Below are 25,135 nucleotides of genomic sequence, written 5' to 3' on the forward strand. Positions count from 1 at the left end.
TCATGTTCTTGTAGGATTTAATAATGCAATCATCAAATGGAGTAAAGTGAAAAGATATTTGCATGATTCTTGATTATTTGAAGTGATTTGAGATGACATGAAGTTCAAAATATTCAAATGATGAAATGCAATTAAGTGGCCAAAAAGGAAAGATTAGCAGCTCTAACACATTGTGGTATTTCGACTATAACTTGAACTATAAATAATGAATTGAGATGATTCTTGAAGCATTGTAAATATAAGATCCAGGGCTATATTTCTTATTAGACATCAAAGTCGAATTCACTCATTTCAAGGGTCAAAATGTCAAAATACAAAGATGCATTTCTGCTGCCAAGATCTGGAAAAGACGGCTAACTAGTTAGGGTTATTTTTGTCATTTCTTAGACTCCAGAGTTCCAAATGATATGATTCTTAATGCACTGTAAAGCTAACTCAAATGATTACAAATTTTATGTTTTGTACAAGAGTTAGTTCAGCTTCCATCATTGAGAAATTTGTAGTTAAACTTAGTGCAAAAATAGGACAATTTTCAAGATTCATCAAAAAAGTGCAAACCTGCTGTAGAAAAAACACAGATCAAAATGTGACCTCAGCTGCGTATTCATATTGTGGCTGTGCAAGTTGATATGTAACTTACAACTTTTTCACATAGCCTTTTAGACCATTTTTCTGATCATATTTTGACTGTGTTGCTTAAGAAATCTTGAAGATTTCAAAAAGAACTTTTGATGATTTCAAGGAGCAATTTGGAACAAATTTAACAAGTTGTGTGGGAGCTTTAATCTTCTATAAATAGGGTCTTTTGTGAACATTTCTTGTAACTTTGGAGCCTAGAGAAACCACCACAAAAGTGTGGTCTTTACTAAAACTTCTTAGTTCATTAGTTAGTATAGTTTAGGGTAGATTATTCCGTCTTGTATCATGCTAAGCAAGGATGAAGATTAAGGATCAAAATTGGATAGTTAGGAGCTCAAGTGATAAGGGTGACTTCTTTCCAAACACTTTATTTCTTATATTGATTCTAATATTTGGTTAAAATACAAGTTTGGATCTTGTTTTTATATCCTAGGAATATGGATGAACTATCTATGCTTGTTATGTGATGTTTTCATGGTTATTTGAATTATGCCTTATTCAAGTTATTTAGCACTTTTGTTATTATAATGATGATTAAGTTGGCACTATTAATTGTGATTATTTAAAGGTGCCATTTCATCAATGAAAATTGTGATCCAATACTAGTTCATGGAAGTGTTGAACTCAGAGTGTATTCTCGTGAAAGTAGGGAATCACCTTTGTAACTTTAACCAAATAATTTTATAGAATTTAATGAGTTTATAGCTAGTTTTTTCATCACAAAACATAGATGAGAGATAGCTATAGCTATCATTGGTACATCGGTGAAAGCAAGTATCACGTATATTAGATAATTAGCCATGACTTAGCTAAGATAATCAACTTCATTTAACTAGTAATTTTCACTTGCAAGAATAGATAGGAATTCTATAACCTAGGAATTTTACTAATTTCTACTTTTGTTGCATGATTGTAGCATAACAAGAACATGTACGAGCGTGTCAATGTCATTGCTTCAAAGAGGGGTGTACCCATCACAGCTAGCATTGGCCTGGGTGCATCATCAGGGAAACGATGTTTGTCCCATAGCTGGCACTACCAAGATCGAAAACCTCAATGAGAATATAGGAGCTTTATCTGTAAAACTGTCTGCGGAAGATATGGCTGAACTGGAATCCACTGCTTCAGCTGGAGTCAAGGGTGATAGTCATGGCCCCGGCCTTGATACTTGGAAAACCTCTGATACTCCACCTCTGTCAACATGGAAGGCTACATGAATATTGCCTTTGTTATGCTAATTATTCGTGTAGCTATCTATCTAATATTGCATTTTCACTGTTGTTGGGGCCGGAGTGAATTGTAGCTGTTCCAAACTTCCAATAAACTGCAACCTAAGTGACAGTATTCTGTTGAGGGTTGATTCATTTTACAGTTATCTTATACGAGGTGAAGAACTTAATATAGAGGTTGTAATGGCTAGAAATCTGGTAATGTAAACAAATTGCTGGCTGGTCTTTTGGCAGGACAAGCCAACAGTACTTCTGCTTCTGTTTGAATAAGATGTTTATCTGGTGTACTTCTGAATATCTAAACTCTTAAGGGTCCTGTTATTTAGACTGTAAAACGGCAGAAATGATGCCTCATACATGCTTGAAACCAATTAACGGGTCCTACACTAAAGATGGCTTCTTTAGAATTTAATAATAAAAAAAGGAAAAATTACACTTTACACCCTATAGTATGGCTAATTTTCACATATAGCTTTAAAAGCTATATATAACCCCTCATAATTTGCATTAAAGTATTAAAGTGATGGAAATAATCATCCATAATGGAACCTATGAAAATGTCGAAATTATCCTTATTTAAAACAAAAATGGCTAAAGTAATTAAAATATATAAATATAATATGTATGACACTCTAACCCCGTGTGGTTTTAAATTTTACTAGATGACCCTCTTATAGTTTAATATTTTACCATATAACCCCCTTATAGTTTTCAATATATATACATAATCCCCCTGTGATTAATAAATAATTTTTAACTTACATATGGGTATTTTTGACATTTTACTATTTTAGTTGACTCCATTATGGATTGTAAATTATGTCACTTTGACATTTTAATTCAAACCATGAGAGGGTTATGTATAGTTTTTGAAACCATATGGGGATTATGTAAACAAATACTTAACCATAGGGGGTAAAGTATAATTTGCCCAAAATTTTTTTATCCCTTTAGTAGATCAACCTTTGATTAAATTCATGTGACATAAAATTAGTCAAGAAAATTAAGCCAACCTATAGAGATCTTCTTGAATCAATGGAGATCTAATACAGAGGATGGTAAAGTGGCCCGATGGTTATGTATAACTTTTCAAGGTGTAGGTGGGTTATGTTTTAAAAAAAAAATCCACCAGGTACAAAAGTGTAATTTACCATATATATATTTTTAAAATTTTTTTTAAACAAGGAAGAAGTAGAATTTTTTTTTCAAAAGCTGAGAGGAGGAAGGAGGATTAGATTTCAGGACTTCTAAGTTTTAGAGTTTCAACTTTAGTTGATAAAATCATTTTAGGCTTTCAATATGAATAATTTTAACTTTTTAACTAATTCCACCGCAGAGGACAAAATCCATCATTTAATTTTTATTGTGCACACCTCAAAACCTGAAGTCATCAAACTGTCTCATATTCACCCCAACAAGTCATATTGCAAGTGAAAGAGCTCTAACACTCAAATGTATTCACTATCTATTTTTTTTTTTTTCGGGGATATTCTGAAGAAGCAATCCCACTTTTACAGTTCAGAAACTAGTGTATTGGTGCATATTGCTCCTGCAATGACATTAATATTTTGTGAAGCCACAGTAATTTTGGATGAATGATTAACCTTAGGTGCAAAAAATCCAAAATAAATTTTAAGGTGCAATTTCATAGTAATTAGTAATTACAAAGTGCAAACTATCATGCAAAGTGGAAATCATTCAAAAGGGTGCTTGATTGCTTACCAAGCAATCTTACGAGGGAGGGTGAAAAAATGGAGCTTACTAAGGATTTTTGTGGTTAATTGATTAACATTTTATAGTTTTGCTTGTTCATATATCAAGGTTTGAGGACTTTGTTAAGATGTAATTATTTTCATTCAACTCAAAGAATCCATTAAGCTGAAATATATAATAAAGTCATTTTACAATTTTCTTAGCAATTAAAGATAAAAATTTTTTATTTCATAAAATTATGTTGTTTGTAATCATAGGGTGTAAAAATTATTAAGCAACAATACTTGAATTTTGAAAGAAACTATCAATTGAAAGTTAAAGTTCCTTTTTCCTTTTTGGCCCCTTTCTGTTCTTTTTCTCTCTTGGACTATGGTAACTAGGCCAACATGTAAGAAAGTCTTACTTAATGAAAGGCACAAATCTTGGTTAAATTTATATAGCTTCATTTGGTTCAGCACTTGTTCATGTAAATCTTCTATAATTTTAAATATTATAAATTTTTTTTTTTCATATTTTGGACTAAAGTATCAAAGTAATAAAAAATAGTCCTTGATAGTAAAGCCAAACGAAATGTGAAGAATACCCTAATGTCAAGACAAAATATTTATTAATCACGGAGATTATGTGTAGCTTTTCGGAGCATACGAGAGTTATGTTAGAAAGAACTAATCCACGAGATGCAAAAATGTATTTATCCTATATTTATATATCTTAGTCACTAAAGTGATTTTAGGTTTTGGTCTTGACATTTTGGTCCTGACACTATATAAATATAAATATAAATAAATAAATAAATAAATAAATATATATATATATATATATATATATATATATTTTTTGGGGCTCTAATGGAAGGGACGAGTCCTATTACATCTTTAGCTAAATTGCTTCTTACACTGTCTGAGGATTAGCTGAATTTTCTTCCCATCCATGTTTCATTATTTTTTGGCTCTTCCTAATATACCCACACTAAATAAGATAATAGCTTAACTGTAATTGACAAAATTGTCATATTTTAAGCATGGATGAATTAAAAGACTCAACTCTTGCTCCACATCTGCTATCAAAACACGGCTGCCTAGTTATAAGTTTAACATATTAAACTATGGATTGTCGAATGTCGATAAGAATTGGAATTATTGCAAAAACAGTGACCCCATTGTGTGGGAATGGAATACACTACTTGTCAAAGGTTCACAAGTACTGAACGCCTTGTGAGGATAAATAGCCCAAAAAAAAAACTCCAAAAAACTGTGCAGTAGTAGTCAATAAAATTCCTTTACTTTATTCAAACCATGATCATTTCCAGATTATTTGACCGCTCTCTCGCTAACTTTGATTCATCTGTTCTTTCTTGATCTTGCTCCGTTTTTTCTGTTGAATAATTTATTATCTCATTTCTCTTCTTCACCATCCCACCGGAAAAAGGAAATTTCAGGAAAGAAATACTTGCTTGCTCTGCAGTCGGCGAGATCTGTTTCTCCCTTAAAATTTGAGAGTGAAACTGAGGAAAAATCCCTGCATAAGAGATGGACATGGCCTCCACTTGCAGCATCGATCGTGTCTTCCTTGATCTACAGTCGCTTGTGGACAACCCCCCTGTCATGTACCGAATACCCAAAATTAGAGCTGCGTACCTGGATATAAAATTTCTCAAAACATTTGTTATGAGTGCAAGAAAGTGGAGCCACTGCAATGATTTGTACTTGGAATCTGATAATGTAGTGAAGAAGGTGAGTCTTCCATCTTTCTTATCTTGCATTGAGGATACCTTTCACAAATATGAGGAGGACATTCACTCTCTTTTCCTTATGTTGAAATCTGATGCACGTGACATACTTTATGTTGGCAATGAAGTGTTCCCCAAATTTTTGAAACAAATCAAATCATTTAAGCAAGAAATCATCCAAGTTTACTTTAATTTGGCAAGCAGCAGATCACTAGAATCAAATTCTTGCATGCCAGTTGATGAACTAATGGAATTTATTGACCTCATTCTACAAAATCTAGCGGATTTAACAACTAGCAATTTGTCTATTTTTGATATGGACCCCCAAGTTATTACTCAATTCCAAGCCCTTGAAGCAAAGCTAACATTCTTGAAAAGCTTCGTTCCCTTTGCCAAATTGCGAGGAACTGCAGATATTCCTGCCTTGCTATTGGCTCACTTTGAAGTGATGGCTTTGAACGCAGCACGCCTCTGTTACATGTGTTCTTTTTGGGATGATGAGGAACGGCACAATCCTGAGTTCTGCTCCATGATATATGAGCAACAACAGAAAATCACAGCTGTTGATTTTCAAGTCTATGAGATTTATATGGAAGTTCTTAGAGCTACAAGATCCTCAAAATCATTGCATAATAGAATGATGGATAAGCAGATATTGAACAACTTCAATGATTCTCTGATTAGTTGTCTCTGGGAGCTGTTGTGCTGCAGCTCTAGCTTTATGGATTCTACGAAAGATGAAATGGGAATACTCTATGCAGGACTGAGGTTCTTGAGAAGCATTTTAAGGGAGCAGCAGGAGAAGATGGATGAACAAAACGAAAAAATTGGTGCTCTTCTTACTGAGGCAGGCATTATAATTTGCTCACCTTCTCTAAACAGAGTGAAAGAAGGAGAAGTTAGCTTCTTAGAATCCACAGAGGCTTGTGACTGTTATGATATGCTGGCTAATACCAACATCCATATCAAGCATTTTAAGGATCAGATCAGTGGCTCAAGCATTATTGAAAGTCTTCCCTCCTTTCATAGCTTAAGAGTACCAGAAGTTAGCAAGGCTTCCAGTCACATGCTATCAAAAGTTAAAATGCCAATAGCTCATGAAGTCGTGGTTGGTCTTGATGATGAGGCAGAAAAAGTAATTGAACGACTTTTAAGTGGACCAGAACAGGTGGAAATTGTTCCCATTGTGGGAATGGCTGGGCTTGGTAAAACAACTTTAGCCGAAAAAGTTTACAATGATAGTTCAATTATATTTAACTTCCAGATTCGTCTTTGGTGCACTGTTTCTCAAGAATTTGACATGAAAAGCTTGTTAATACAAATTTTGTGCTCTAATGGAAAACAATCTAGCATGGATGAAGAGCTTAAAAAGTTGAATGAACATGAATTGCTTCAAAAGCTCTATCAAAGGCTGAAGATGAAGAGGTATCTAGTTGTTTTTGATGATGTCTGGGACATTAAGGTATGGAATGAGCTGAGAATTTCATTTCCTGATGATAAGAAGAGAAGTAGGATCCTTTTTACGAGTCGATTTTCTAATGTGGCTTCACAGGTTCAATATGGTGGGGAACCTCACAATCTTCGCCCACTCAGTGAGAAAGAAAGTTTTGAATTACTGCATAAGAAGGTTTTTGGAAAAGAAGATTGTCCTCAAGCATTGCATGGATTGGGAATGGAGATTGCCAAAAAATGCATGGGATTGCCACTTGCACTAATTGTTGTAGCTGGAGCCCTAGCAACTACAGAGCATGATATTTTGGTTTGGGAAGAATTTGCTGAGAGTTTAACTTCGACCATGGTGTCTGGTGCAGGCCAGTGCAAGAAGTCGTTGGAGCTCAGTTATGAGCATTTACCATATCACTTGAAGGAATGCTTGCTGTATTTTGCTGCATTTCGAGAAGATGAAAAAATTGGTGCCAAGAATTTGATGCGTCTATGGATTGCAGAAGGGTTTGTGGAAAAAATTGAAGGAGAGAGATCAGAGGACATTGCAGAAGAATATCTGATGGACCTAATTGGCCGAAACTTAGTTATGGTAAGTGAAAACAGATCCATTGGTGGAGTCAAAACTTGTTACATTCACGATTTGATATTTGAGTTCTGTAAGGGCGAGGCGAAAGAAAAGAAATTTCTTCAGGTCCTGCAAGGATATGATGAGCTTTCTAATTTTAATGAGCCTCCCAACCTACCACGATTGCCCATTTGCTCCAGTGGAGAAGATTTTATAAAGTCAAAGCTATTTTGTCCACATTTAGATACTCTGCTGCTCTGCAATGCTACTCCAGGATATGAGTTTGACTTGCTTAATATCTCCTTCCTTTTTGGCATCTACAAACATCTTAAAGTTTTGAATTTAGACATCAACCTAAGACTGGAGGAGCTTCCAACTGAAGTCGAATCACTTCTTTGTTTGAGGTACTTAGCCCTTACAGGTCGGACCATGAAATTCATTCCACCATCTATAGCCAAGCTCTCACATTTGGAAACCTTTTGTGTATATTCTGGTGGGCTGGTTTCATTGCCAGATAGCATCTGGAACATGAAGAAGTTGAGGCAAGTATGTGTAAGGCGTCGCGTTGTTATTCGTTTCTCTTGCAATGACAACGTTCTTGAAAACCTCTCCTCTTTACCCAATTTAGACACACTCTCCAATCTGTATCTTTCTTATGATCAAGAAGGAGAGAACATATTGAGAAGGATTCCCAACGTTCGCCGACTTAAAATTTTCAATCTGGGGGGACAAAATATAGTATGCTGCAACATGAGTCGACTAGAATGCCTAGAATCACTCGTCTTAGCTGGCTACAGTCTCTCAGGTTCGCAGGAACATGTTGACCTTTCTTTTCCCATGAATTTGAAGAAGTTGTGTCTTTTCAATCTGCGTCTTCCCGGTTAGAAAAATGTCATTGATTGAACAACTACCGAATCTTGAAGTCCTAAAATTAAGATGGCGGTCAATGGAGGGCCAAAAATGGGAGCTGATGGAAGGAGGATTCCCCAAACTCAGGGTCTTGACTTTGGAATTCGCAAAGATTGTTGAGTGGACGGAGACAGACCCTGACAGTGATGATTACTTCCCGTGCCTTCAGCAACTAAAACTCCACGGAATTTATAATTTGGAAATGATGCCTTCTTGTTTAGGGCGTATATCTACTCTTGAAACAATTCAGGTGGCGCGTTGCGGAGATGGTGTCAAATCTTCAATACGGGAAATTGAAGAAGCACAGAAATATTATGGAAATGAGAATCTAAAGATCATCATATAGACTGAAGGGCATCAGTTGGTGCAATATCGGGTAATTTTTTTGTACTTCAGTTGCCTGTAATGCATGCACGAGCACATTGAAATTGATGAACAAACAACTAATTATTGCTCTATTTTTTCTTAATGATATCATCAGGGAGTGCTACGGTAGTTTTTCCTCTTGAGATTGTAATTGGTCACCTGTGTGGTCTGACTTTCTTTGATACTTTTGTAGAAGATGGAGGTAAAAATTGGAAAGGATCGATGACTCTTTTCTTGTCAAGATATGGTGGAAACAATGAATGAGATTCGTACAATGTACACTGTTTTATCAATCTGCACGGCAGCATAAAGGTTATTCAGATAATTTGCTGTTGGCGTATTTTGTGTAATTTCGTTTTGCTGAATTTAGTTATCGTTGTGTGCTAATTCTTTTCAAACATGTATGAATTTGCTGAATTGGGGCTTGGAAAATAGGGACAATGTACGAAGGTACTGCCACAAAATGATTGGTTTTTGACTGGCAAGAAACTCTATTATCTTTTTTTTTTTCTTTTTTTGGCAAATTACATTTTACCCCCTATGATTTAGTGTTTTTGTACATAACCCCCTATGGTTTCAAAAGCTATATATAACCTCCTCATGATTTGGATTTAAGTGTCAAACTAACGGAAATTATCATTAGTGACGAAACCTATTAAAATGTTGAAATTACCCTTATTTAAAAATTAAAATGGCTGAAGTGATTAAAATATATAAACATAATATACATGACACACTAACCCTGTATGGGTTTATATTTTATCATATAACTCTCTTATAATTTAATACTTTACCATAAAATTTCCTTATGATTTTCAAAATATACACATAACCCTCCCTGTGGTTAATAAATAATTTTTAATTTCATATAGGGATATTTTTGACATTTTAGGTGACTTCATTATGGATTGCAAATTTCGTTACTTCGACATTTTAATCCAAATCATGAGAAGGTTATGATAGCTTTTAAAACTATAGGGGAATTATATATAAAAACACTAAATCACATGGGGGTAAAGTGTAATTTGCCCTAAAAAAATGTTCATAATTCTCATTTTCTACGCAAGTGTTCTTTTCAAAAAGGAAAATAACTGAATTATTAAAAAAAAAGGACAAAAAAGTATTGACTGCAATGAGCTGAAATCAATAGCTTTTTCTTCAACTGTAGTTGCAAGTTAATTTGGATCTACAACAAAAGCTGGTAAGCTATTTAGTTTAGCTGGTATATTAAAGAAATTATTCATTGTTTGTCAAACTATTTAGTTTCTTCTCTAACATTTGATGTTGCAGTTGTCGTCATTGTTTCATTTTTCACTTTGAAATTTTATATTTCGCAAGCTTGTCATAATTTCTTTAGGAGTAATAGAGCTCACAAAAAAAAAAATACTTTTGGAAAATTAAGCACCCGATATGATAACTATATGTTATAAAAGAAACAGAATTTGCTTACCTGTGGGCATACATCATCCAAGTCCGAAAGTCTAACCAACACTTTAGTGTCTATTAAATTTGCCCACCATTTCCTCTCTGTCTGGTTTTTCCCTGAAAATTGCATCATTAGAAGATGTGGAAGTGCCAAGAATCAACCTGGCTCACAAGGCTTTGAAGTTTTAGCTCGACGGAGTTAGGATATTGTTTCATTAAGGGCACACTATTGAATAAGATTCTTTTAATTCTATTTATAAAATTAGATAATATAATCAACATATCAAGTAAGAGGAAGCAAGTAAGAGGAAGTAGACTTTCATTAATATGGAGGTAAAAGTTCTTGAATACGTTCTTGACTGTTTTTTTTATTGGTTGTGAATTAGGATTGTAAATGAATTGAGTCGAATTGAATTTCGACTTAATTGTGCAGAGTTTGACTTTATTTTACCATGCTCGAATTCGAGTTCAAACTCGATCAACCTTTTAGTACAAAATTCGATTTGAGTCAGGCTCAAATTTGAGCTTTATTTAATTCAAATAAACATAAATTATAATTTTTTAAATTTTAAAAATTGATAAAATCTCTCTCTAATAAATGATAAAAATATAGGGAACATACATATAATTTCACTAGAAATAAAGAAAAAAAAAGTAAAAATACATAAAATCAAATCGACTCAATGAGCCAATAACCTGAGTTGTTAAGCGAGCTCAAAATCGACTCGACTCAAGCAACTTTGAGTTCGAAATGAGTTTTGACCAAACAGGCTTGCTTCCCTTGTAGCCTTAATGTCAATTAAGTGTCAATTAAGCTTATATTTGTTGTAGAATCCTATTTTCAATTGTGTGTTATTGTACTGATTATCTTGACTTAAATTTGTTCACTTGTTGCAATTTGTCCACTGTTTCCTCTCTCTCTGGTTTTATCTGAAAATTGCATCATTAGAAGAAGTGGAAGTGCCAAGAATCAACTTGGCTCACAAGGCTTTCAAGTTTTAGCTCGACGGAGTGAGGATATTGTTTCATTAAGGGCACACTATTGAATAAGATTCTTTGAACTCTATTTATAGAATTAGATAATAGAATCTACATACCAAGTAATAGGAAGCAGACTCTTTTTTTTTTTTTTTTTGTAAGCGGGAGGACTCGAACCCGAGACCTCTTGCTTACACTCCCTCCCCCCGTACCACCCAACCCAACCCTCCCCCCCAGAAGCAGACTTTCATTAATATGTTACAAAGTTAAGACATATTGGAAAACTCATTGGTGAACTAAACTGGGATTTTTGCACACATATATGTCAATATACATTGATATGTAAAAAGTGCACCGTTCATCACAAAGATATTTATCCTAATATTAGAGTCATTTTTTCGAGAATTCAACTTCTTCATGCAAACATGTAATCAATATGCAAAAATTTAAGATAACATCAGATGAATTTAAACAAGTAGCCTTCAAATTTAAGATATTTGATTTCATAAATGTGCATTCACAATTAGAGAAGGTACTTTTCAAATGGCAAATCTAGAGGGCAACAAATTCTCCTACTTTATTTTGATTTTAGATCTTCTTTTGACTTATCAAAAAAGTGAAAACATGAAACTAATAATCGGTCAGATGGAGAGGAGTATTAGAAATTTGTTTTCTGGATTCTTTGGTCACCCAATTTTTTCAATGGGTCAATTCCGACCATTATGACAGTCTTGTGATTGTTGGTCTACCGGGCTTTGTAGTCCACAACATGGATTGGATATGTCGATTAGTTCGCACCCTTTTTTTTTTTTTTTTTGTCAATCGATAACATTTATTCTACTCGTATTTTGACTCCTGTTCTAGCTTATTTTAGGGGGAGTGGAGGTCCAACTGGATTACTTAGAAATTTGATGATGGAGACTAAACCATTAACAGATCAAACAAGTGCACTATATACCATATGGATTTTGGATAACCTACATATAGTGGCATTATGATGGGAGGCAAAGTTTGAATCCTTAACCTTCCATCCCATCATAATTTAAAGTCTTTAATGGTGGCTAATAGCCCAAAGGGCTGTTGATTAGATCCCACCCTATTAGGAACTAAAGGTTTTCAACCTTCTGCAGACAAAAAAAATTGTTTTTGTGTTTTTGTTTTTTCAAAAATTATTTTCGTCTATCACCAGCAGCCGCCCGCCATGGGTCATTCTTCAAAGCATAGATCCGGACACCACTAATCCCTCACCAGCCATCCCCTCATTCTTTCTTTTATCCTTTTTATGATTTGGATTGATCTATTCGGTGTTCTAAAATCAGATTTAAAAAAGAGTGAAAAAAAACACCACATAACTTCAAGTCCAAGATTGTATGTAGTTTGTCCAATAAATAGATATGCATAATTCGTAATTTCGTATACACATGTTAATTAGAAGTGTCAATCACAACTCAATTATATTAACTCTTCCAAATCCGCCTTCTAATAACCCGCCCAAATCCGCTCATTAACTTTAAATAGGTCTATGTGAGTACCTAATTAAATCCATTTAATTGGTGGATAGTGGATTGACTCGACTCACCAATTTATATACATTTAAACTAAATTTTTAATAAGTATTAAGAAGATAAATTTGAATTTCCTACGAATCTAATAACAATAAAATATCGTTCTCTCTCGTCAAACGACATGCAAAAACTAAAAATAATAATAAATAGAATTTCAAATGAGTCATAAATTGGTAATTGAGTATACCCATATACATTTATTAAATAGGTATAAATGGGTTAATCCAATTATACTTATTATTGAATAGAAATCCATCCAAGTCGCCCATTTTAACACATCTAATGTTAATATATATTGACATGTGAAAAGTGCATCATTGATCACAAAGATATTGATAATTTCAGAAATATTGATACTTAGGCTGTGTGTGATAAAAAATATTGATCACAAAGATATTGATACTTATTTATCTCAATAATATAGTCATTTTTTCATTACAAAATTGTTGATAATTTCATAATTTCATGGAAGTATGTAATCAGTGAATTGGATAGTGATACTTGAACTAATTGGTTGAGAATTGTATCTCTCTCATCAAAATTTCAATTTAATTAAGGCATGATTGGATCTTTTATGAGACTAAAAATATATTTGGTACAGCTAATGCTAAATCAAATAACAAGACTTGGAAAAAAGTATATTGGTATACCATTTTTTCATGCTATATTTAACTTGGACCAAAATTGTTGCTCCGGTCTCTTAGTTTGAACCAAAGCTATATCCACTATCCAGTTCAAAATCCTTATTTGTATAAAAAATAAGGAGTTCATCCACTATTCAGTTTAAAAATCCTTACTTGTATAAAAAATAGTGAGTTCATCCAAATAGTTTAAACAGTTATTATGTGTGTGTATTTGCTAAGGTATATTAGTGTGTAAAAATAATATATTTCTAAAGAACTTAAGAAATGAGTGTGTTTGTATTTGTGAAAGTGTTTTAGTGTGTGAAAATGTGTTTATGTATGTGAAAAAAAATTTTGTAAGTAAAAATATAATTGAAAGAATTTATGTATCAAAATCTATAAATTAATAAATTGGTCATATTTGGCTCATGAATTTGAGATGACCCAACCCAAAATTAACCAAATCTAAAGTTAAACTGGTTAAATATAACCCAGTTAAGTGAAAATTCATCCAAAACTGCGAAATATTTTTATCCAAACACAATAAAATAGTCTTTCGGTTTAATAGAAGACTTTATTTCCTCTAAATCTTGCAGTAGAAAAAAAAATTAACATCTACGTGAGGGCAATATGCTGTGCTTGCTTGTCATCATATACCCAAGTAATTATGTTACTCAGCGCATTGCTTAAGAAACCGTATTGAAATGTAAAAAGTTCATTGTCACTTAATTACTAAGTTGAGGTATATTTGGAAAAAAGGAAATGATATTTGCACTTCAAAAAAGCTTCAGCCTTCGGGTACTCCACGCCTTTTTTTTTTTTTTTGGTTAAAGATGACATAAAGATCCAAAGCCTATGGTCTCTAATAACTTGAATACCAAAATTACCCCCCCTCCCTCCCATGGGGGGCATAATAAATGATCATTTTGCATTATTTTTGTGGAGACCACTGCACTTTTAATTACAAAGTCTTAAAACTTAATGTGTATATATAAATATAAACACACTGACATAATTGGCTAGAGTTATAAATGTTTACTAGAGGATAACGAACAAATCTGAAAACAATACACAACTCCAAATCACATAAACTAGTACTTACTTAAGAATTGCTAATTAATTTATACTGAAATGGCATTTAAACAATAATATTTTTTAAACAATTTCCTCCATTGTTAATAGTACAACAACTTATAACGGATGTAAGAGTAGTAAAATTCGAACAAAATTAACCTAGACAAATAATAAAATGAGTAAAAAAATTGAGATTCAAATAATTTTAAATCCTCACTTGTTCTCAAGCTATACTAAGCTAAAAAAAAAAACCTATACTAAATAGATGGCAATATTCCATGCATGCAATTACAATGCTATATGATGACGGTTTAACTAAGTTGATACTTTTAGTGGTGGAGAGTTTTGAATAATTTACATATCAATCAATAAGTTAGCAGTTAAGAATCCAAAGTTGAGGTCAATTATGCTCCTCAGCTTTATGCCTGAGAAACCGAATTGCAATGTAAAAACTTTATTGTCACTTGGCAAGTTGAGGTCAATCTGGAAACTAATAGGACTTTATTGTGTAGTACTCTTCATCTGCTATGTGAGTGATGAATTTGTAGTAGCTTTATTCTACAAGGATCACCTTCAATCTATTTACAGGCTTACACAGTATGATTCGGATACTTTAAAGCGCTAATTCACACTCTAGAAAGCAAAGCAAACATTTTCAATCCCATCTAAGTTTTCTTAACCGTGTTTGTTCCCTCTATAATAAGCTTGATTACATACTTGGATATGGCCTCGAAAAGAATGCAATCAGAACCAACAACAGGTGCTTGTCTATATTTTATTTATTGTGTTAGTGTATACATTTTATAACGTGATTAGCCAGATCCATCTAATTCCACCATTTCAAGAGTTGCCAACATCAGGCTTAAAACAAGGAAACTACCAAACAAACAGGAAATGGGGTTCGAAAAATTGCGGAATTCGACCCCGAAACTGGGCCCTCATAGACGAACCTAAGGCTATATCATAAGCCGATAAGTTCCTCCGGAACTGAAAGTTATAGTCGTTTAAAGCTTTTGCACGATTTAGGCTCCTCCTCGCCCTCAACTCACCTTGCAATGATCTCGCGAGGCCCAGATTTCAGCAACAGGTTCCACATCGGTTTGTGTACACCCTGTGGATTTCTCTACTTCCTAAATCGAGTAGCAATTGAGTTTTAAATTTAAAATGTTAACGCCAATTTCAATAATTTCAAACATTGTCACAATTGTCTTGTGCTTTGCTCCTTGCTCTGTTTTTGTATTGAATAACTGAATATGTCAGTTCTCCACCTCACTTTCCAAATAAAAATAATGATAAAAAGAAGAAGAAGAATCTGGAACCAAAAACTTGCTAGGTCTCCAGAAGATGAGGTTTGGTTCTCTGCTTGAGTTAATTGTGTCTTACATGTCCACGAGTTGATCCATAACAAGATTAATAACAGCTGTTCCAATGAAACTGAAATTTGCAAGATGGAGAGAACAATCAGTGAGCTCTTTCCACACTGCGCCCTGTTATCAAGTTACTGGTCAGCAATGCAGCAGGATGGTTTAACAGCTATGCCTGAAGAGCAAACAATTTGCTATTAGCGTGAAAGAAAAAGACAGCTGAAGAAGCAAATTTGTGCATGGATTTTGTGTTGATTATTTTACCGACTGTTGTGTGCTAATTCTTTCAGACTTGTTTCATTCAATCTGCTGAATTGGGACTTAGAAAACGGGGACAATGTACATTGGAAAACTTCAAAATGGTTGGCTTTTTGCCGTCAAGAAACCTGTAGCTCTCTGAGCTTTTGTTTATCTAGGATGTAGAAACTCCATAAATCACACCACTTGGATTGATCAATTTATGTCACATCTCATGGCTCTTGGAAACATGGTTCAAAGTCGCGATTGTGACCCGGAACACTCCATATTGGTTTCGGCATATCGGTTACGGTCTCGGTGAGACACAAATTTTAAAGCATTTAACATTCTAAAAGTCGTTAATAATATAAAAAAATATGATAAACAAAAATAATTTAAAAAAACAAAAGAAAATTTGTAAAATGTACTATTTTTATACATATTAAACACAATAAGTACTTTTAATTATTTAAGACAATGGCGTCACAAATAAAATCAAAATAACATAGACCACAATTTTAAAACTAATAATTGCAAAAGTAATATCAACCATTAACAATACAAACTAAGGATTTATTTATAGCATAAAGTTGGAATATTTTGATCACTCTCCTGCCAAAAAAAAAATATCATATTAAATAAAAGGCAAATATGTAAAAAGATATACTAGTACTTTATATTTTCATACCTATTAATACCAAGTAGAATGATGATGTGGTTCAAAATCACCCTCATTTCTCGATGAGTAGGTAGTGTATAAGAGTCATCTGGTGTATTTACTGGATGTGAGGATTGACTAGATGTTCCATAATCATTAGACAGAAGAACTTCTGGATTGGAGATGAATCGCTGAGTATGATGGTAGTATCCAAACCCTCGATAGTTAACACTATCGCTAGTACCATATGATGCAGTAGAATTGACAAGTTGTCGAAACCTGTCCAATAATAAAAATAAACCTAATTGTCAGTTAAAATAACCAAAACCCAATTCCAAGTACTGGAGCAGGGACTCTAGGTGTGCAATGGGTTACTTGATTCACCCTGTTCCCGAAGAGTTTCTTTGATTCGATATACCCAAATGAGGGGTTATTTTTCACAAATAATTATGAATTTATAGACAGGGCAAGTAGGGTCGTATCCTCAAGGATTGAGGATATTTGTCGCTTTAGAAATCCAAAGTAACACAGGGGGTGTTTCTGAATAAAAGATGACAATTAAAACAATTCAACTAAAAATAAAATAGCCAACTAAAAATTAAATGACAATTCACTAAAATTAAGGCAATAATAATTAAAGGTCTAGCCAAAAAATAACTTCAGCAATAGCTTACCTAATTGATCATCGATGCACGAGCAATTTTAATTATTTATTAATAAATAGGTTATAACTGCCAAATAAGCGATGGCAGTCAACCCTTCCTTACTGTATCGGTGATTAAAGTATGCCCGTTAATCACTGCTCTAATTGAGAAATAATCTTAAGTACGCCCATAAGATTTAATTTCTCAATTGCCTTACGTGTTAGAAGAGCCCTATTTTAACCAAATAACGCACTATCAGGGTTATTTTAGATTAGCCCGTGTATCCGCCTGACACAAATCTAATCATGCCAGTTGTCACTATTTCAAGGCAATTAAACAATTACGAATTTAATACCCTAATTGACAATAGATTACCAAATTAACTAATTATCCGGATCCAAAACAATTAATTAATTAATTAATCATAAGCACTGCAAACAAGAAATATATGAATACCAATAAATAAAAGAAAAAGATAAAATTAAATCGATCTCACAATTTTTAGGTGAATCAAAGTCTCCGTTGTTCCTTGACTAGAGTGAAGAAATTAGTTCATATCTAATGCGAAAAACCCACGTAAAGTTGCGGCCATCGTGTCCAAGAATTGGAAAAATTCAATTCGTTCTGTTCCATAAGAATAGCAAGCTACCGGAGGTAATTGATTGTTTTTCCTTTTTCTGACATACGGAGGAAAAGAAAGCTACTAAGACCTAAAAGGAAGAAAAGTCAAAAGCTAATTCAAAGTAGTGCTCCATGTCTACTATGTAAAATCGTTCTTCTCTAAATGGCCTCTGCTATTTCCTATTCTCATTGCCTCTAATCTGTCCGGCGGCTCATGCCCTCAGAAGACTTCCCTTTTTCGTCCTTTTGTCTTCGGCCAAATTACCAGAAAGGGTTTGCGTTTTCGTGTTCCAAAAATGCCCCTGCTACTTGAACTCTTTTCTGATGATTGCCAAATTGGCATTTGTTATGATATTTTTGTTCTACTCCCTGAAATAAATGTAAATTGCCAAAAGTGAGTAGAATCTAACAATTAATCCATATCAGATCAGGTAATAGGGGAAATTAATAATAAAATAAATGATAAAATTGTAACCTATCAATTCCCCTCACACCTAAACCATGCTGGCCCTCAAGCACGAGAATAGCAAACAAGTACCAATATTTGACAATGGTCATTACTCCATCTACCATATTGCCAAGATACCAAGAAAAACATATATCAAGCATCAGTGATCAATACCCAAGAAACATCACCCTGATTAACTTCTAAACCACAAGCTCCTTCAATTCTAAGTTAACTAATCTAAGAAAAAGGAATGGCACACAACATTTATCAGCAAATGGTCCAATTATTAACCAAAATCTCAATATTAAATCCACAAATCGGCAAGCTGACTTTATCACACACTAACACAACTTTCACTTCTTTTTTTCGTTATTTATTTATTTATTATTATTATTTTCAATAGCACAAAAAACTTAGTCTCTAGCCATCGGAGCCTTTTGACGCGAACTCCAACATTTGCCAGATGAAGGAACCCCGTTACTCAACTCCTATCGCTATACGACCACGTACTCATAGAAATTACTACTTTTTGACTCGAGAATCGACACTTTAGGTAAAAATCCCCGGTTACTCAGTAGTACCAAATAGCGGAGTACAGTCAACTTTATTTCATAACCAGATAACACAATATCTCACAATATCACAAAGAAAAAGCAGCTAGCCTAATTTTTTTTTCAAACATAGAGAACTAAAGTTAATCACTGGACCAATTCACATGAAAATGGCAACAATCATTCCCAATGCCTAGAAAGGTTAACCAAATATTAGAAGAGTCAAATAATCACCGATATTCACCAAAGAGATGTTCTTGGGTTCAACCACATTAACCAGATACACTTTTATTATTAAAACTTGACAATAGTAGAAATAGAGTCAACAACCATCATCAAATCTTGACAGTCATAGGAGACCTGATCACGAATAAAAGTAAAAAGAAAATAAATGAAAAATAGAAAAATAAAGAGAAAAAAATATCTAAAAACTAAAAACTAGAAATACTAGCTGTACCACAGCTCTCCCCGACACCTAAATCCGATATTGTCCTCAATGGAGATCATAAAGCAAAGAGAGCAAAGAGGACAATGGAACTTTCCTGTCGAGTGGCTAAGGAATAGGAGGGAACGGTGGAGTGAAGCCAATGTGGTGGAAGTACGCAGCCAGATCCTGAGACATTTGAGCCACCTGATTGGCGATGTTCATCACTCTCTCATCCACGTGGTGAACTAAGGAATAGAATTTCCAACAAACAAAGCAACTCGCAGAGCAGAGCAATAACAAAGCAATGGCCACCAATGTCTCCCAATTTATCAAGCAAAAACAAAATCTATGCAGTCCAAAATCTCAACAATTGCGCCAATGAAATTAGCAATGGAAATCGAGTGGAGAGAGAGGCGAAGAGAAGAGTGAATCCAACAATCAAACCCGGCAACTTGTGCTCCAATTAATCAGGTGGGAGTTAAGAAGAGTCAATATCTCCACCGTTGTGTGAAAGAGGGGGATGCAAGGGAGACGAGGCGCGCGTGATTGGGGAGGGCGGCAGCGGCTATGGATGGTTGCGACAAGGAGAGAGAGGGAGAGCGAGGTGGTGGCGCGGCGCACGAGAGATAGAGAGGGAGAGGGAGGCGGCGGAAGCTTCGGTCAAAAGAGGAGAGGAGAAACAGTGGAGAAGAAGAAAAGAAAAGAAAAAGAAAGAAATAGTTTTTGGTTTTTTTTTGTAAAGTTAAAAAGTTATAATTTGAAAATCAGAAGCTACGGTTAAACAGAAAAAATTTTTCTTTTTTTTAAAAAATTTTTAATTTTTAATTTTTTTGTATTATCTTTAACAAAATTTATTTTTGAAATTCAACATTAGAGATTAAAAGGAAATCGAAATTTTTCTCGAGATTTGAATACTTACCTTTCCCGCGAATATGATGCGGGTACGTCATGAAAGCACGAAGTGAAAAGCTTCCTAGGTGACTTGACGCGGATGCGCCATGAGGGCCAGATCCCTTTTGACAATAAGCTCTCTAGATGACTTGACGCGGGTACTTCAAGGGGATTGAAACCCTTTTTACTAAGCACCAGGAAGTCGCAATGTGCCACGCGCCCAATTGACGCAGGAGCGTCATGTCAGATAAATACCTACGAATCATCAAAAACGAAAATTGAAACCAGAAATCAGTCAAATTGAAGGAAAACATATTTAAACTAACAAATAAAAATGAACAAATGACTAAAAGAAATTGGGTTGCCTCCCAAGCTAGACATTGTCATATTTGTTCATGGAGAATAAAATCTTGTGACTCGTTTTAATGATTTATCCTCTATATAGTCCTGATAACCCTCGTAAATAGAGTAATCCTTGAGCACACGGGTTACGGTCTTCCATGGACTAGTAAATGGCGCCAAACAAGTCAACAATAATTTGAATTCTCCATTCACTCCTTCCTCACATGCATTTATTGGTCCAAGATATCTTGTCATCGCCACTCTTAATTTATTCCTGTCATGAAATTCAAGATTTTCTGGTATAATAAAGCCAATTTCATTAACAGGAATTGAAGAATAAGAGTCAGGAGAATATTGATTAAGGAATGGAGGAGATGTCACCGCATTTGGAGGTTGTTCACTCGATTCATTCACTTGGACGAGTTGATATTGGGGACTCATTTTTTGCACATTAACTTCCTTTTCAACTGCATCTTTAGATTCGTTTCCTTGAAACTCTTGTAGTTCCATGTCATTTGATCGGATAATTGCACTCTCATCTTCCTCAAGGTTGATGTTAGTGTGACAGCCCCACCTCACCCTAAGACGAACCAAAGGGTTCGGCGGACTGCCTGTCCAACTCTCGCCAGGACTACGGAGTTGATTCATACAAACCCTTTATAGTACGCATGAGAACTCAACGAAAACGAACAATTGGAGACCACCAAGGGTTAAACAGAGCTTACCAAACCATACGGAAGTACGGGACGTCGATTAAACACTTATACATATATTTACATTGAAGTCTTGAACAAATTCAGATACAGTGCAATCCGAGGTAGTCATACTACACAAAATACAATTAGGGCTTCCAACCATTAAGGAGCTATACAAAATCTAAACTAGCTCAACTCATGCTTCAAAGTCACAGTTCCCAAAAAGTGGTTCCCTGTAAGGAAAACAAAGGTAACAGAAAGGGGTGAGTTTACGTTCCATGAGGTACCAAACATATAGGGGTAAAATCATGGCCTTTCACGTTGAATCAATCAGATACATATACCAGATATAGAGGAAAGCATTTAAACACCGTGGTTCAAAGGAAAAGGATATAGGTGGCTCTCAAGAGCCAGATTTCCATTTTGCAGTATTTGATCCAAACCCGTTGACTCTCCGTCAACGTAGATAGAACCAACATATCCGTAGACCCCACTTTACACCAATTTCCGTCCACCAAACATACCCCTAACGGGCCCGAACTCCATACAGTACAGAAATGGTAATACTCGAGTATACCGGAATCAAGAGTCTCAATACCCAAAGATTCCCACAACAGACAACTGTGGTTCGTTATCTAATCGACCAGACCCTTGCCGGCCCGACTTGAGTCACTAGCCACAGGTGTTGAGCTCAAAAGTCACAGAAAGATCGTTGGATACCTGCCTCCAAACGACGTCTGAACAGATTCAGATACAGTTAACAGATTATTCACAGTAAATAGGCACATGGACAGACAAGAGAGCGAGTGTGATAAAGTACACCCTCGTCTCAAACAGAATAAACAGATAGTACAGTCATTCAGATCACAGATTGCAAGTGCAGAAATCAAGTTAAGTAACAAATAAGGGGAGTGGTACACTCACCGGTTTCAGTACAGATACTTCAAAAGTTTTTGCCCAAAATAGAGGTTTAATCACCAAGAAACCCTAAAATAACCAAGGTGAAACAATTATGGTTCCCATTTTCACGAATCCAGTACACGAAATGCATAAATAAGACTCAACTATAAGTCGTGTGCCTGATCAAATTAGTTACCAGTGCAAAGAAATAACAATGTGATTTTGGAGTAAAAGGTAGCGGTTGGTATCAAAGACATGAACAACCCTAAAACCCTTCGCTCAAGTCACAAGTAAATCCAATTAACCTTCAAGTAAAATTTCGGGCAGCATATCCCTTGTGTTTACCTATTTTTCAGCCATTAGTGGCTTCATTATTTCCTCAAATCAGTCCCAACAACTCATACAAAATAATCTCATTTCCAAAAGCCGTTCACTAGGCTTAAAGTCATATAAATACAAAAATCAAGCTAGAAACATTTCCGGAAATGAAATCTAAGTTACGAAAAAAAAGGCAGATTCGCCGCTACTTAGCGTATCGGACCTAACCGAAAATACGCTTATTGGATTGATGTGAAAGTTATACCGTTTCGAAGCTAAAACAGAGGGCTATAACTTTGATGAGACTACTTAGTCCTGTTCTCGTCCTAACTAGGTCAAAGTTACCAAAACAACCTCAGATTTTTCCAATTCGAAGTTCACTGTGGCAGTCCTGATTCATTCAGTCATATCTCAGCATATACAACTCCAATTCAAGTGATTCCAAAGCCATTTGAAAGCTAAGAGACAGGGCTATAAGTATTAAGAAGACATCGACAATCAAATCAGTAGTATTCCTAGTCAAATCAACCAATTACAGAGGCTGATTAGCATGTTCGGATTGAAACAGGGTAGCAGGGGTATTTCAGTCTTTTCATAGGTTACGTTGCTCCAATTGGCCTGAAATTTTTCAGAAAACTATAAAATATCATTCCCTACAACTTTCATGTTTTAACCCAAGGCTAATTCAGCCTCTAACTATGAGGAATAGTACCGGGCAGAATGTGATTACATGAAACCCTAACTTCTGAAATTTTCCGTCAAATGCGGAAATTTTCCGCAACAACCACAATTTATGCATTCTAGCTCCATTCTAGATTTTTTCCAACCATCATACATGGCCACACAATGGTAATCATATTAAAACAGAAAATTCATGAATAAATAGAAAAATGTCATCAATCTCACTAAAATCATGAAATAACCCACAAAAACACCTCTTAGGCGACCACAAACCATTAATTATACATCATCAAGAACAAAAGAGGAGTTCCTTAGATGCTCACCTTAGCAACTCAAGAAAAGAGACCACTTAGCACTTTAACCTTTCAAACCACTTCACTAATCACCTCACAAACACTAAACTAAGAGGTTTTATGGAAAAGATTCAAGATTAATCGGTTGGAATTGAAGATTGAACAAGATTGGAGGTAAGAAATTGGAGAGCTTTCTTTTCTTTTTCCCTTAGGGAGGGCCGGCCAAAGCTTGCAAAATTAAGGATGATTTTTGGGTCATTTTTGCTTAAATTGGTAAAGTAGTGAATAGTGGTCAAAGCAAGAATTAATCTCCAAGTGACACTTGTCACTTCATTTAATACATCTCTATCCTTTTGTCTTTCCAATAATAATTCATCTAGATAACTTCTAATTATCTCTTAACACCTGCTTAAATAAACCCGGTATCCAACACTTAACTTAATTGGCCGAATTTTATCGAACTTTCCGCACTAGCGGGTCCCACGTCCGGTATACACTCTTAATTTCTCAAAAACTAACCGATACTAGAACAATCATTTTAAAACTATATTTACTCATAAAATTTATTTTTAAAATTTTTGAATAAAGAAAATGTGGAAAAACGTGCAATTAAAAGAAATTAAAACCTAAAAATTAAGAAAATTACGGGTCCTCACATTAGTCTGTGAGGGTAATTCTTCACAAATGTGAGAAGCCAATTGCGTTATCCTGGATATCAATAGATGCACTTGATCTGTCATCCCGGATGTCAATAGTTGCACTTGATCCGCCATGTTACGAATACTCGTTTGTGTCTCCTGATGAAATCGATATGTATTAGCAGCTAGTAATTCAATCATTTTTTCAAGAGACGTACCTGACATGGATGATGGTTGTTGAGACTTTTGCTGTTGAAAATCTATTGGCCTGGTCGCATAATTAAAATTGAAATTATCCCACCATCCTTGATCATACCTGTTTGGAAAAGGGCCATACAACGTTTGAAATCGATGTGAAAATTCTCCAAAAGTATCAATTGGAGCACTTAGATTATCTTGAAATGCGGGGCATGTGTCGATTGAATAACCTGAGGCAAAATAAGTTCAACAATTTGCAACAGCCCATTGATCATTAGAAAAAATACGAGTCTCATAACCCCATTCAGGAATAAAGTTCAGTCTATCATTAAAATACGGAATGTTAGCAGCCATAAACTATATAAAAAAATAAGAGAAAAATAAATGAAAAAATGAAAAAAAAGATAAACTCAAAATGAAACAAATTAATCTGGCACCAGTCCCCGACAGCGGCGCAAAAAATTGACAGGTTGTCGAAACCTGTACAATAATAAAAATAAACCTAATTGTCAGTTAAAATAACCAAAACCCGATTCCAAATACTGGAGCAAGGACTCTAGGTGTGCAATGGGTTACTTAATTCACCCTGTTCCCGAAGAGTTTGCTTGATCCGATATACTCGAATGGGGTTATTTTTCACAAATAATTATGAATTTATAGACAGGGCAAGTAGGGTAGTATCCTCAGAGATTGGGAATATTTGTCTCTTTAGAAATCCAAAGTAACATGATAAGGTGTTAATTGTTAGTAATTTTATTATTAATTTTTCCCTTTGTCTTTATCAAATATTGTTTTAATTAATAATATTTACTTATATTTGGTATTTGGACTTATTTTCAGGGATTGGAGCAAGAAACTACAAAAAAGGAGGGACTTGCTCCATAAGTGGGAGACTTCAAGAAGGCTCCATCGACCTGGCCCACAAGGAGAGGAAGAGACGGACTGCATTTGCTTGCTGATTAGGAGAT

The 25,135-nt window shown here is 34.7% G+C and overlaps 2 protein-coding genes across 3 annotated transcripts; both read left to right on the top strand.

Moving 5' to 3' along the window:
• The first annotated feature begins 4,728 nt into the window (after positions 1 to 4,728).
• On the top strand, positions 4,729 to 9,085 carry LOC113734650 (putative late blight resistance protein homolog R1A-3). Of its 2 annotated transcripts, XM_027261275.2 has the most exons (3): positions 4,729 to 6,772; positions 6,863 to 8,606; positions 8,790 to 9,085. In XM_027261275.2, the coding sequence occupies exons 1-2, from the start codon at positions 5,111 to 5,113 to the stop codon at positions 8,204 to 8,206; spliced, it is 3,006 nt and encodes a 1,001-aa protein (XP_027117076.1). In that variant the 5' UTR covers positions 4,729 to 5,110; the 3' UTR covers positions 8,207 to 8,606; positions 8,790 to 9,085. The 2 variants fall into 2 exon arrangements, with proteins under 2 accessions (XP_027117076.1, XP_027117074.1); XM_027261273.2 differs by having other exon boundaries at positions 4,731 to 8,606.
• LOC113735604 (putative late blight resistance protein homolog R1A-3) lies at positions 8,268 to 8,576 on the top strand. Its single transcript, XM_027262597.1, has one exon. It carries the CDS (start codon positions 8,268 to 8,270, stop codon positions 8,574 to 8,576), a length of 309 nt encoding a protein of 102 aa, XP_027118398.1.
• Positions 9,086 to 25,135: the final 16,050 nt, after the last annotated feature.

Source organism: Coffea arabica, chromosome 3c, assembly GCF_036785885.1.
Source record: "Coffea arabica cultivar ET-39 chromosome 3c, Coffea Arabica ET-39 HiFi, whole genome shotgun sequence".
Taxonomy (NCBI): domain Eukaryota; kingdom Viridiplantae; phylum Streptophyta; class Magnoliopsida; order Gentianales; family Rubiaceae; genus Coffea; species Coffea arabica.

Bases quoted from the DNA above. Each gene is read 5' to 3' on its own strand.
- LOC113734650 (XM_027261273.2), top strand. From the start codon at position 5,111: ATGGACATGGCCTCCACTTGCAGCATCGATCGTGTCTTCCTTGATCTA.
- LOC113735604 (XM_027262597.1), top strand. From the start codon at position 8,268: ATGGAGGGCCAAAAATGGGAGCTGATGGAAGGAGGATTCCCCAAACTC.